Raw genomic sequence first — 14,330 nt, 5'->3', positions numbered from 1 at the left:
AATATGGAGAAACCCTGTCTCTATTAAATATAGAAAATTAGCCAGGCGTGGTGGCGCATGCCTATAATCCCAGCTACTAGGGAAGCTGAGGCAGGAGAATCGAATGAACCCGGGAGGCGGAGGATGCAGTGAGCTGAGATCGTGCCACTGCACTCCAGCCTGGGCCGTAAGAGCGAAACTCCGTCTCAAAAATAAATAAATAAATAATAAAGAGGAGGAGAATAAATAAATTTTAAAATAGGAACAAAATCCAGGTGAGGCTTCTTACAAAAAAAAAAAAAAAAAAAAAAAAAGGAACAGAAGCAAACTTCCCAGCTAAAGGACCCATTTTTAGTATAAGAAGGTTCACCTAATGCTGAACAATGAATAATAAAGAATACTTCACAATAAGATATATACATATGAAATTTCAGAATATCAAGAGGAGGTATTTAAGACTTTCTTTTTTTTTTTTTTTTCTCAGATGGAGTCTCACTCTGTCATGAGGCTGGAGTGCAGTGGCACAATCTCGGCTCACTGCAACCTCTGCCTCCCAGGTTCAAGCAATTCTCCTGCCTCAGCCTCCAGAGTAGCTGGAACTATAGGCATGCACCACCACGCCCAGGTAATTTTTGTAATTTTAGTAGAGACGGGTTTTTTTTTTTTTTTTTTTTTTTTTTTTGAGACGGAGTCTTGCTCTGTCGACCGGGCTGAAGTGCAGTGGCCGGATCTCAGCTCACTGCAAGCTCCGCCTCCCGGGTTCACACCATTCTCCTGCCTCAGCCTCCCGAGTAGCTGGGACTACAGGCGCCCGCCACCTTGCCCGGCTAGTTTTTTGTATTTTTTAGTAGAGATGGGGTTTCACCGTGTTAGCCAGGATGGTCTCCATCTCCTGACCTCGTGATTCGCCCGTCTCGGCCTCCCAAAGTGCTGGGATTACAGGCTTGAGCCACCGCGCCCGGCCTAGAGACGGGTTTCATCATGTTGGCCAGGATGGTCTCGATCTCTTGATCTTGTGATCCATCCACCTCAGCCTCCCAAAGTGCTAGGATTACAAACATGAGCCACCATGCCCGGCCCAGAGGATATTTTTAAAGCAAACTTTATTGAAGTATAACATACAGAAAAGTAGACAAATCAAAAGCATTCGGCATAAATTTTCACCAAGGGAAGACTCTATCCAGCCTCCAGATGAAGAAACTGATTATTACCAATACCCGGAAGCTTCCCTTATGCTCCTTTTGTCTTTACCTGCTCCCCTCCCCAAAGGGTAATCGTTATTCTGCCTTGTAACTCCATAGATTACATCAGAACAGAGAGTATTTAAAGAAGATAAACCATCTTTGTGTTCAGACACCGACCAGGCTCTTCCCTTAACCTGACCTGCAAAAGACCACTTTAGGACCCGTGGGGTCCCCAACCTCTGGGTTGCAGACCAGTACCAGTCTGTGGCGAGTTAGGAACCGGGTTACACAGCAGGAGTGAACAGAGTGCAAGTGAGCATCATCACCTGAGCACCGCCTCCTGTCAGATCAGTGGTAGCACCAGATTCTCATAGGAACACAAACCCTATTGTGAACTGTGCATGTGAGAGATCTACATTGAGTGCTCCTTATGAGAATCTAATGCCTGCTGCTTTGAGGTAGAACAGTTTCATCCTGAAACTATCCCACCTAACCCCCGGGGAAAAATTATTTTCCATAAAACTGGTCCCTGGTCCCAAAAAGGCTGGGGATCACTGCCAGCTGCTTTTTTTAAAAAAAAAAATTAGAGACAGGGTCTCCCTATGTTGCCCAGGCTGGTCTCAGACTCCTGGGCTCAAGCAATCCTCCTGCCTCGGCCTCCTGAAGTGCTAAGATTATAGGCAAGAGCCACTGCACCCGGCCTAAGCTGCCTTTTTAGAAAAAACAATTTCTATAGCAATGGTAGAAATATCTCACCCAAAATAATGGCATCGGAAGAAAGTAAGGTTTATAAGGTTACAGTACATATCTATATTCTGTGAAATATCAATCTGAAGAGACAGTCCATGTAAAAAGGCAGACAGGGAAATTGCAAATCAATCTGGCGAACACTATTTACAACACTACTCCCCTGAATGTTCCCAATTCACCCGAGTATATTAAAGATGTGGTGAAATCTCGTAATTAGGAAGAAGCCTATTTAACCTTGTTGACCAAGCTTTTCACAAATTTTAGTCAATAACTTTTTGCTTTCTTTTCTTTTTTTTTTAAACACAACACCTATTGATAGACCAAGGAATGACTGTTCTATAAAGCATACTTTGGAGTGCGTCTCCGAAAGCACTCTGAAGAAGCTGCATTCTAACCAAAGCCTTCCACAGATTCTGCTTTATGTCCCACTGGAGCTGATCACTACAAAGGAATGCAGAATGCCCCAGACTGTACACTGTAGCCTCTCACTCTGCAGAATTTGGCTTCAGGCCCCAGACATGGAGTACTTTGAAGAGGAAAGTAAAAAAAAAAAAAAAAAAAAAAAAAAAATGTTGAAGGGAAAATCTTTCTCCTAATAATTACAACTGCCTTCTTAAGAAGGTGAAGGATGGCCGGGCGCGGTGGCTCAAGCTGTAATCCCAGCACTTTGGGAGGCCGAGGCGGGCGGATCACAAGGTCAGGAGATCGAGACCACAGTGAAACCCCGTCTCTACTAAAAATACAAAAAAAATTAGCCGGGCGCGGTGGCGGGCGCCTGTAGTCCCAGCTACTCAGGAGGCTGAGGCAGGAGAATGGCGGGAACCCGGGAGGCGGAGCTTGCAGTGAGCCGAGATCGCGCCACTGCACTCCAGCCTGGGCAACAGCGTGAGACTCCGTCTCAAAAAAAAAAAAAAAAAAAAAGAAGGTGAAGGCGAGGCCGGGTGCGATGGCTCATGCCTGTAATCCTAACACTTTGGGAGGCAAAGGCGGGTGGATCCCGAGGTCAGGAGATCAAGACCATCCTGGCTAACACAGTGAAACGCTGTCTCTACTAAAAATACAAAAAAATTAGCCAGGTATGGTGGCAGGCACCTGTAGTCCCAGCTACTCGGGAGGCTGAGGCAGGAGAATGGCGTGAACCCAGGAGGCGGAGCTTGCAGTGAGCCGAGATCGCGCCACTGCACTCCAGCCTGGGCGACAGAGCGAGACTCTGTCTCAAAAAAAAGAGGGTGAAGGCCGGGTACAGTGGCACACACCTGTAGTCCCAGCACTTTGGGAGACTGAGGCAGGCGGATGGTTTGAGCTCAGGAGTTTGAGACTAGTCATGGGGAACATGGCGAGACCTCCTCTCTACAAAAAATATAAAAGGTAGCCGGGCAGAGTGACACGTGCCTGTAGTCCCAGCTACTCAGGAAGCTGAGGTGGGAGGCTACAGTAAGCCATGATGGCACCACTGCAATCCAGCCTGGGCAATACAGTGAGACTCTGTCTCAAAAACAAAAACCAAAAAAAGAAGGTGGAGGCTGTTTCAGGTAACAAAAGATTGGAAGCCACTTATATTCAGATGAGCACCCTGATGGGTCCTGGAAAGATCAAGACTGGCCTTAAGCTGAGTTTGGCAACAAAGGCTGGAGAGAACTGGATCACTCTCTACCAGAGAAGAGTTCCAAGTTAGGCCAACTCATTTCTAAGGCTAGAGGGGGTAGAAGAGGAGACGGTTGAGAGAAGGGGGAAGACAATTTAATTGGATGGCCACAGGCTAAGATGATAATTGTCAGGAGGCACAGCCAGAGTGAAATGCCACTGGTGGGTGGGTCCAACAAAACAGTTTACATAAAATGCATTACTTGTTTACTATGTGGCACATTATGTGGTACAATTGGATAATTTATTCTAGGTATTCAAGGTAGCTTGGTGCTTCTCTCGTTTATTTTTATTTTTTGTAGAGACGGGGTTTCACTATGTTGCCCAGGCTGGTCTTGGGACTCCTGGCTTCAAGGAATCCTCTCACCGCAGCCTCCCAAAATGCTGGGATTACAGGCATGAGTCTCCTCGCCCAACCTTTCTTACATTTCAATCCACACCATGATAGAGATCAAAGAACAGGTTTATGACCTAGAGCTTTCAGGCCAGGTGCAGTGGCTTATGCCTGTAATCCCAGTACTTTGGGAGGTCATGGCCGGAGGACTGATGCAGCCCAGGAGTTTGAGACCAGCCTGGGAAACAAGGTGAGACCCTGTCTCCACAAAAAATGAAAATAAAAGTAATGGGAGAAGCACCAAGTTACCTCGAATACCTAGAAGAAACTACTCCATTGTACCACATAATGTGCACTTTTTTGTTTTGCTAAAAGTAAAAAGAAAAAAAAAAATTAGCCAGGCATAGTGGTGCACGCCTGTAGTTCCAGCTACTTGGGCGGCTGAGGTGGGAGAACTGCCTGAGCCCAGGAGGTTGAGGCTGCAGTGAGCTGTGATGACGCCATTACACTCCAGCCTTGGAGACAGTGAGACCCTGTCTCTTACAAAAAACAAAAATTGCCAGCTTGGAGAACAGTGTCTGGCACATCATAGATGCTCAGTAAATACCTGCCAAATGAGTAAGCTAGTCTGCTGGCTTTCCACAGGCTGTGAAATGGTATCTTAAGGGTTGAGCAAATCTTACCTATTTATTTATTTATTTATTTATTTTATTTTATTTTATTTTATTTTATTTGAGATGGAGTCTCGCTCTGTTGCCCAGGCTGGAGTGCAGTGGCATGATCTTGGCTCACTGCAACCTCCACCTCCCAGGTTTAAGCGATTCTCGTGCCTCTCAGCCTCCCAAGCAGCTGGGATTACAGGCATGCACCACCACACCCGGTTAATTTTTGTATTTTGAGTAGAGACGGGGTTTCACCATATTGGCGAGCCTGGTCTCGAACTCCTGACCTCAGGTGATCTGCCCATCTCAGCCTCCCAAAGTGCTGGCATTACAGGAATGGGCCACCACAAATGGCCAGATTTATTTATTTTTTTTTATTTTAAAGACAGGATATCTCACTGTGTTGCCCAGGGTGCAGGGCAGTGGCGCAATCTTGGTTCACTACAACCTTCACCTCCGAGGTTCAAGCGATTTTCCTGCCTCAACCTCCCAAGTACCTGGAATTACAGGCATGTGCCATCACACCCGGCTAATTTTTGTATTTTTAGTAAAGATGGGGTTTTACCATGTTGGCCAGGCTGGTCTCGAACTCCTGGCCTCAAGTGATCCAACTGCCTCGGCCTCCCAAAGTGCTGGATTACAGCCAGGTGGTAAGCCATCACGCTTGGCCCTTACTTAGATTTTAAGGAGCAGGCAATACTGACGCCTGGCAAGTTTTCAACCTTTCTTTTCTTCTTCTTTTTTTTTTTTGAGACGAAGTCTCGCTCTGTCGCCCAGGCTGGAGTGCAGTGGCGCAATTTAGCTCACTGCAAGCTTTGCCTCCCAGGTTCACGCCATTCTCCTGCCTCAGCCTCCCGAGTGGCTGGGACTACAGGTGCCCACCACCATGCCCAGCTAATTTTTTGTATTTTTGGTAGATACGGGGTTTCACCGTGTTAGCCAGGATGGTCTCAATCTCCGGACCTAGTGATCCGCCCGCCTTGGCATCTCAAAGTACTGGGATTATAGGCGTGAGCCACTGCACCTGGCCAGTTTTCAACCCTTCTAAGAAGAAATAGCTCATTTTGGCCGGGCATGGTGGCTTACACCTTTAATCCCAGCACTTTGGGAGGCTGAGGCAGGTAGATCACGAGGTCACGAGTTTGAGACCAGCCTGGCCAAGACGGTGAAACCCCATTTCTACTAAAAATACAAAAATTAGCAGGGCGTGGTGGCGCGCACCTGTAATCCTAGATACTCGGGAGGCTGAGGCAGGAGAATCACTTGAACCCGGGAGGCGGAGGTTGCGGTGAGCCGAGATCACGCCATTGCACTCCAGCCTGGGCGACAGAGCGAAACAAGAGCAAAACTCCGTCTTAAAAAAAAAGCAACAGCTCATTTTAAAAAAAACTTTTTGATTATTTTCCAGCATACAGCAAACATGATAAGAACACACACATTTAGAAACCACCGACTTTCTACAAAGAAGAAGAGAACTCAGAACTAATATAAGCCGGGCGTGGTGGCTCACGCCTGTACTCCCAGCACTTTAGGAGGCAGAGGTGGGCAGATCATGAGGTCAGGATATCAAGACCATCGTGGCTAACACGGTGAAACCCCATCTCTACTAAAAAAATACAAAAATTACCCAGGTGTGATGGCACGCGCCTGTAGTCCCAGCTACTTGGGAGGCTGAGGCAGGAGAATCGCTTGAATTTAGGAGGTGGAGGTTGCAGTGAGCCGAGATCGCACCACTGCACTCCATCTGTGTGGCAGAGCAAGACTCCATCTCAAAAAAAAAAAAAAAAAGAACTAATATAAATTATATGTCTTTACTGGGTGGTTAAGTCTGAATTTATGAGCAAAGTATAAACTCAAAGGAATTTTTAAGTATTGGAGCTGAAATTAAAAACAGATTTCAAATCTTGTTATTTTTCAAGTGTAAATTCACATAGTTTTAATAATGTCTTCAATGAATGGTGCTGGGACAACTGGATATCCATATGCTAAAAAAATGATGTTGGACTCTTCTCTCACACCATATACAAAACCAACTCAAAATAAATCAAAAGACCTAAATATAAGAAGTAAAACTATAAAAAGCCCTTACAAGAAGATAAAGGGATAAGTCTTTGGGATACTGGATTTGGCAATGTTTTCTTATACATGATACCAAGAGCACAAGCACCGAAAGAAATATTAAAGAAATTGGACTTCATCAAAATTAAAAACCTTTGTGCTTCAAAGAACGCTATAAAGAGTGAAAAGACAATTCATATGACCCACAATTCCACTGCTAGGTGAATGTCCAAGAGAAATTAAAACATGTGCACCCAAAAATGTTCAAAGCAACACTATTTGTAATACTCAAAAGGTGTAAACTCAAATGTTTACCAACTGCTGAATGGATACACAAATGTGACATATCCATATGACAGACCATTTATTCAGCCATAAAAAGGAATGAAGTACTGGTCCTACATCATGGATGAACCTTAACAACATCATGTTAAGAAGAAGTCAGTTTGTTTGTTTGAGACAAAGTCTCTCTCTGTCGCCCAGGCTGAAGTACAACAGCACAATCTGGGCTCACTACAACCTCCGCCTCCCAAGTTCAAGCAATTCTCCTGCCTCAGCCTCCTGAGTAGCTGGGATTACAGGCACCCACCACCACGACTGGCTAATTTTTGTATTTTTAATAGAGACAGGGTTTCCCCATGTTGGCCAGTCTGGTCTCGAACTCCTGACCTCAGGTGATCTGCCTGCCTCAGCCTCCGAAAATGCTAGGATTATGGGCATGAGCCACCGCGCCCAGCTGGAAGAAGTCAGTTATAAGACCACATAATTGCATTTATATGAATTGTCCAGAGAGAAAAAGAAGGTAGATTTATGATTGCCAGGGAATGAGAGAAGGAGGAAACAGGTTTGCTTAACCGCATGCTTAATAAGTATGGGGTTTCTATTTGGGGTGATGATTTTGTCCAAAGGCTTAGCAACTGTATTCCTCCCCCTTTATGCTACATCCAACACCTGTGCTAGAAGCTATCTAAAGAAGTCCTAAGCTGCTTCATGCCAGCCACAAGGAAAGGCAACAGCTTCAGTACATGCCAATCAAAGATGAAGAACCCCAGTATAAGAAAGGTTGCTACTGACAGTTAGTGTGGGAGATAATGGTAAATAATGTTTCATTTGACTATGGTAAGACAATTACAAACATAAAACAATGCAGCATTACATCACTCTGATATCATATACTTCCCCAGACCAGAGTTTCTCAATTTTGGCACTACTGACATCTAGACCAGAATAATTCTTTGTCATGTGGGCTGTCCTGTGCACTGTAGGATGTTTAGCAGCATCTCTGGCCACAACCCACTACGCACTAGTAGCATTCTCCAGTCATGGCAATTACAAATGTTTCCAGACATTGTGCCCCAGGCGGCAAAATGGCCCTCAGATGAGAACCACTGCTCTAGACTAAAATACTGAACATTCTGTCCAACATTAACATACATAAAGTGATGAACCTTAGGGTTATGGGTTGGTAAATGAGAGAAGACAAAACAACCTGGACCACTTGGGACTGCCACGGGTCAGCTTCCTAAAAGCCAATGTTTGGGAAAGGATTATGGGAAAATGTAAGCAGAGAGAGCTGAAATCTTGAAAATACATTCCTAGGATCAGAACAATGATCACCTAAATGAAGGGGAGTTGGAATAAAGCAGCATGCACCTGGTAATGCATTTAATTGTCATAGTTCTGCTGATTTTTTTTTTTTTTAGATGGAGTCTTGCTCTGTTGCCCAGGCTGGAGTGCAGTGGTGCAATCTTGGCTCACTGCAACCTCTGCCTCCAGGGTTCAAGCAATTTCCTACTTCAGCTCCTGAGCAGCTGGGATTACAGGCGCCTGCCACCACACTGGGCTAATTTTTGTATTTTTAGTAGAGACGGGGTTTCACCATGTTGGTCAGGCTGGTCTCGACCTCCTGGCCTCATGATCCGCCCGCCTTGGCCTCCCAAAGTGCTGGGATTACAGGCGTGAGCCACCACGCCCAGCCTGTTCTGCTGATTTAATTCCCTTGTGGATCAATGATGCTCAAAGACCAGTAGAGAAATGGTCTTTGCTATCTGCATGCTGGATGCCTATCATGTCTACCCTAGGGATAAAGGCAGCTATTCAGACACTGCCAGAGAGTTTCTGGTTTCTGTGAGGAAAATAAAGAAAAACACTGCCTACCTGAGAGTCCCGTTCTCTCCTTTGTCCAGGCTGGTGAACCGGCTGTAGAGGCGAGTGATTTGACTGTGGGAAACTAAAGAGCACAAAATTAGTCCCAGCTGGCGGGGAGTAGCCCTCATTCACGCTGAACCCACCCCTCGCTGTCAAATGCTTCAAAATTCAGTAGGCCAGGGATGTCGCAACTCTTATCTCTAGAATGTTAAAGCAGAAAGTTTAAAAGCTAAAGAATGAAAGGAGTTAGAAAAAAACTAAATCAAGGGCAATCAAAATTCAATCTCAGAAATGAAGTCTAGGCTTAATTAAGACTGTGATGAATATCAGATAGTTAAGACTTAACAAAACAAAGGCAAATTTTTGTCCTGTCCTGTCCAATCCTATCCCATCCTATTTTATTGAGACAAAGTTTTGCTCTTGTCACCAAGGCTGGAGTGCAGTGGTAAGATCTCAGCTCACTGCCACCTCCGCCTCCTGGGTTCAAGTGATTCTCCTGCCCCAGACTTCCAAGTAGCTAGGATTACAGGTATCCGCCACCACACCCAGCTAATTTTTTGTATTTTTAGAAGATACGGGGTTTCCCCATGTTGGCTAGGCTGGTCTTGAACTCCTGACCTCAGGTGATCCACTCACCTCAGCCTCCCAAACTGCTGGGATTATAGGGGTAAGCCACCATGCCCGGCCCAAATTTAGTTTAAAAGGAAGCTGTGAAACTTTCATGTTTCAATGCGCTGACTTAGACACTAAGAAAATGTATGTTTTTACTTTATTTTATTTTCCTTTTTTCTTTTCTTTTTTTTTCTTTTTTCTGAGATGGGGTTTCACTCTTGTTGCCCAGGCTGGAGTGCAATAGCAAGATCTTGGCTCACTGCAACCTCCGCTTCTCAGGTTCAAGCGATTCTCCTACCTCAGCCTCCCAAGTAGCTGGGATTACAGGCACCCACCACTAAGCCCAGCTAATTTTGTATTTTTAGTAGAGACAGGGTTTTGCCATGTTGACCAGGGTGGTCTTGAACTCCTGACCTCAGGTGATCCACCCGCCTCAGCCTCCGAAGGTGCTGGGATTACAGGCGTGAGCCACCATGCCCAGCCTATTTTACTTATTTTTCAAATTTTATTTTATTTTATTTTATTTTTTGGGGATAGAGTCTCACTTTGTCACCCAGGCTGGAGTGCAGTGATGTAATCTCTGCTCACTGTAACCTCCACCTCCTGGGTTCAAGCAATTCTCGTGCCCCAGTCTCCCAAGTAGCTGGGATTACAGGCATGAGCCACAGTTCCCAGCTAAAAATGCCTGTTTTGATTGAAAAACAGTTTGATCAGTTTGCTGTTTTAGGCTGTACTGCTAGGTAGGTGTTGTGTGTAGAATGTTTGATTGAGGTACATCAAACAGATTCTATTTTAAAAATCTGGTTTACTCCTACACCAAGATTAGAGGCTTTATCTTTTCCCTAGGGATGGACCTTTGGGTAAAAGATCAGCCTCTTTTCTGTGCTTGCATGAGCTTCACTGAGTTCCCAGGAGGGGAACTGGCTCCAAGGAAGCACATTAGGCAAATTCGTAAAATGGTCATGCTATCATCAGATGACACTTACCAGAAAGCTATTTTGCTCCTCATTTTGGATTTAGTCCATAAACTCAAGATACAAGTTGACAATTAAAATGATGCAATAATGGCAGGTACACAATAACACTAAAAACTCAAAAAGGCCTTTCTGGGAAATAGTTTAGTCTCCTGATAGACTGGAAGTAAGAGAGAGGAAACAAACAGAGTTATCAGAGGAGAAAAGACAACAGCCAAAAAGGGTGTGACAAGCGTGGACTTTGTCCTAGGCTGTACCTTCAGAGGTTTAAAGGGTGGCCAAAGTAGTTCTGATAAGGTGTCCTCCGGCCTCAGCTCATGAAACAAAAATTTACTTGTAGTGTTGGGAACAATGGGACAAAGTAAACAGGGACAAGCAGGTGGTGAGTGGCTCAGAGCTAGGATAAAAGGACACACTGTGTGTGGCTGTGAATTCTTCAGCATCAGGTTTCACCCTTGAAGCTGGGCTCTGTTCTGTCCTAGCGCTCTAAGGTGATCACTGAGCAGAGAAGGCAAAAGCATTTCCATCAGGGCAGAGCCAGCAGGGATCCAGTCACTAAGGAGACAGTTGTGGACTGTTTTGCCAGTCAGGCAGGTATAAATGGCTCACTGTGAAGTGTACACACACGTGAGGGTTAGGCAGACAGATTCTGATTCCATTCCTAGCACCACCACTTGCTAGAGAGGGGTATGTGAATGGGATCGTAGAGCGAACTCACCAGTCAATGAAAGGAAAGTGCTTGGCAAAGTGCCTGGCACATAGCAAGCACTCCAGGTCAGCTATTATCAGCATCATGCTTACCTCCTGAGCCTGAAGGCACACGTATTACTGCTGCACTAATCACCCCCCATTTCCCTGCTGACTTTGCCAGTTACAACCGTTTTTTTTTTTTTTTTTTTTTTTTTTCCTTTAGTTTAGCAAAAATAAGTCTTGCTAAATTTGTCGCAGTGGCTCACCCATCCCAGCTGGAGTGCAGAAGGCGAGATTTCGGCTCCTAAAAATACAAAAATTTGCTGGGCATAGTCCGCTACTCACTTGAACCCAGGGTGAGCGGAGATCCCATCCGCCATTTCTCCCAAAAGCAAAATTTGTTCACTCCCAACAGCCATTTTCATTTCTCCCTTTTTTTTGAGTAGTTTGGGCTCTTGTTACAGGCTGGAGTGCCCGCTCACCACAACCTCCGCCTCGCGGGTTCAAGTTTCAGCCTTATTTGGAATTATAGGCATATTTTTTTAGTAGAGACGGGGTTTATCCATGTTGGTCAAGCTGGTTTTGAACTCTCAACCTCAGGTGATCCACCCTCCTCGGCCTCCCAAAGTGCTGGGATTACAGGCTTGAGCCACCGCGCCTGGCTCTTCATATATCATCTAATATCAGTTACTTGTATACTTTACTAAGTTGTAATAGCTTGCTTTTCATTTAGTAATTCACACTTTTTCTATATTGCTTTGGAGTACTTCTTAATTCAATTTATATAATTTTAAAATTGGAAGAAAGGTTATCTAATCCGACCCCTTCAATGAACAAATGAGAGCCAGGCATGATGGCTGGCACCTATAATCCCAGGACTTTCAGAGGCAGAGGCAGGACAATAATTTGAGGCCAGGAGTTCAAGGCCAGGCTGGGGAACAGAGTGAAACCTCTTCTCTACAAAAATAAAAAAAAAAATTATTTTAAACCAAAAAAAATCCACATATGAGCCATTAAACATCTTTCTAATCTATATCATCCAAAATAACTGGGCACTGAGGCCGGGCGCGGTGGCTCACGTCTGTAATCCCAGCACTTTGGGAGGCCGAGGCAGGCGGATCATGAGGTTAGGAGATCAAGACCATCCTGGCAAACACGGTGAAACCCTATCTCTACAAAAAATTAGCCAGGCGTGGTGGTGGGCGCCTGTAGTCCCAGCTACTCGGGAGGCTGAGGCAGGAGAACGTCATGAACTCAGGAGGTGGAGTTTGCAGTGAGCGGAGATCACGCCACTGCACTCCAGCCTGGGTGACAGAGCGAGACTCTGTCTCAAAAATATAGAAAATAAAAAATAAATAAATAAATAAATAAATAAAATAAAATAAAATAAAATAACTAGACACTAAAACCTCCTATAGTATGTTAAGACCAGTTTATGGCTGCTAAATTCAAAATGTGGCAGGGCGTGGTGGCTCAAGCCTGTAGTCCCAGTACTTTGGGAGGCTGAGGGCAGGCAGATCACCTGAGGCCAAGAGTTCAAGAGCAGTCTGGCCAACCTGGTGAAACCCTGTCTCTACTAAAAATACAAAAATTAGCCAGGTGTGGTGGTGTAATCTCAGTTACTTGGGAGGCTGAGGCAGGAGGAGAATCGCTTGATCCTGGGAGGCAGAGGTTGCAGTGAGCTGAAATCTCACCACTGCACTCCAGCCTGGGTGACAGAGTGAAATTACGCCTCAAAACAAAACAAACAATAACAAAAAAAGTACTAATATGTTAAAAATAAATAATGTAAATAAGTAGCCAAAACATTAAAAAAAACTGCTATCTTCCAGGACGAACTGGGTTATATGGGAGTCAGTGGAGAAACATAAAACCAAATGTCAACTTTTAATATTAATGAATATGGTCATATCTAAACTAATCTCGAAAATTTTAGGACAAATTTTAGAACCGTAATGATATGGTTACAAACAATTCTGTTAACAGCCGGGTGCGGTGGCTCAAGCCTGTAATCCCAGCACTTTGGGAGGCCGAGACGGGCGGATCACGAGGTCAGGAGATCGAGACAATCCTGGCTAACACGGTGAAACCCCGTCTCTACTAAAAAATACAAAAAACTAGCCGGGCGAGGTGGCGGGCACCTGTAGTCCCAGCTACTCGGGAGGCTGAGGCAGGAGAATGGCGTGAACCTGGGAGGCGGAGCTTGCAGTGAGCTGAGATCCGGCCACAGCACTCCAGCCTGGGTGACAGAGCGAGACTCCGTCTCAAAAAAAAAAACAAAAAAAACCAAAAAAAACCCCAAATAATTCTGTTAACAAAAAGGAGAGAAGGCTTTAATTTAGGTACCAAATTCACTGTGACAAAGAATATAAAGCAATCTCAGAACAATCCCAATCTCCCTATAAAGGAGCTACACCATCTATGTGTAGAAAGGTATTGGAACTGGTGTGAATGAAGGCCGATCATGTTTCCAGTGAAGTATTTTCCCCAGAAGGCTCTAGGCTAGTCAGACAGGTGCCCAAAACCTGAACAATTCTTGGTAACTCAAAGGAAGTATCAGGAGTTGACAGTTACTCTCAGAGAAGGCCGTGCATATAAACATGTCTTTTTTTTTTTTTTGAGTCAGAGTCTCACTTTGTCACCCAGGATGGAGTGCAATGGCGCAATCTCAGCTCACTGCAAACTCCGCCTCCTGGGCTCAGGCCATTCTCCTGCCTCAGCCTCCAGAGTAGCTGGGACTACAGGTGCCTGCCACCACGCCCAATTAATTTCTTTTTTGTATTTTTAGTAGAGATGGGGTTTCACCATGTTAGGCAGGATGGTCTCAATCTCCTGACCTCGTGATCCATCCCCCTCGGCCACCCCAAAGTGCTGGGATTACAGGCGTGAGTCACCGCTCCTGGCTATAAACATGTCTTGAATAAAGCTATATTTTTTCTCCACTGGTATGAGTAAATAATCATTTTAAATTGTTGAAAGATTATGTAAAAGACCCTGTTTGGCTGAGGGCGGTGTCTCATGCCTGTAATCCTAGCACTTTGTGGAGATGAGGTCTTGCTTTGTTGCCCAGGTTTTGAACTGGTCTTTCCTCAAGGGATCCTCCCACTTTAGCCTCCCAATCAATCAATGAATCATTAGCTGGGCATGGTGGCGCATTCCTGTACACCCAGCTACTTAGGAGGCTGAGGCAAAAGGGCTGTTTCAGCCCAGGAGTTCAAGGTTGCAGTGAGGTATGATCACACCCCTCCACTCCAACCTGGGTGACAGAGTGAGACTCTGTCTCAAAAAAAACACA

General features: G+C 45.1%; 1 protein-coding gene across 1 annotated transcript in view; it reads right to left on the bottom strand.

The window, feature by feature from the left end:
- Positions 1 to 14,330, bottom strand: part of CHP1 (calcineurin like EF-hand protein 1) — a 54,073-nt gene that overhangs the window by 31,925 nt on the left and 7,818 nt on the right. Inside the window, exon 2 of the mRNA XM_050799586.1 lies at positions 8,769 to 8,841. Within this exon, the coding sequence (XP_050655543.1) occupies positions 8,769 to 8,841 (73 nt within the window). The remainder of the gene's footprint in view (positions 1 to 8,768; positions 8,842 to 14,330) is intronic.

The sequence above is a fragment of the Macaca thibetana genome, chromosome 7 (assembly GCF_024542745.1).
Source record: "Macaca thibetana thibetana isolate TM-01 chromosome 7, ASM2454274v1, whole genome shotgun sequence".
NCBI classification, from domain to species: Eukaryota; Metazoa; Chordata; class Mammalia; order Primates; family Cercopithecidae; genus Macaca; species Macaca thibetana.
Note: the sequence above shows the minus strand (reverse complement) of the source record. Positions and strands in the feature narration are given on the sequence as shown.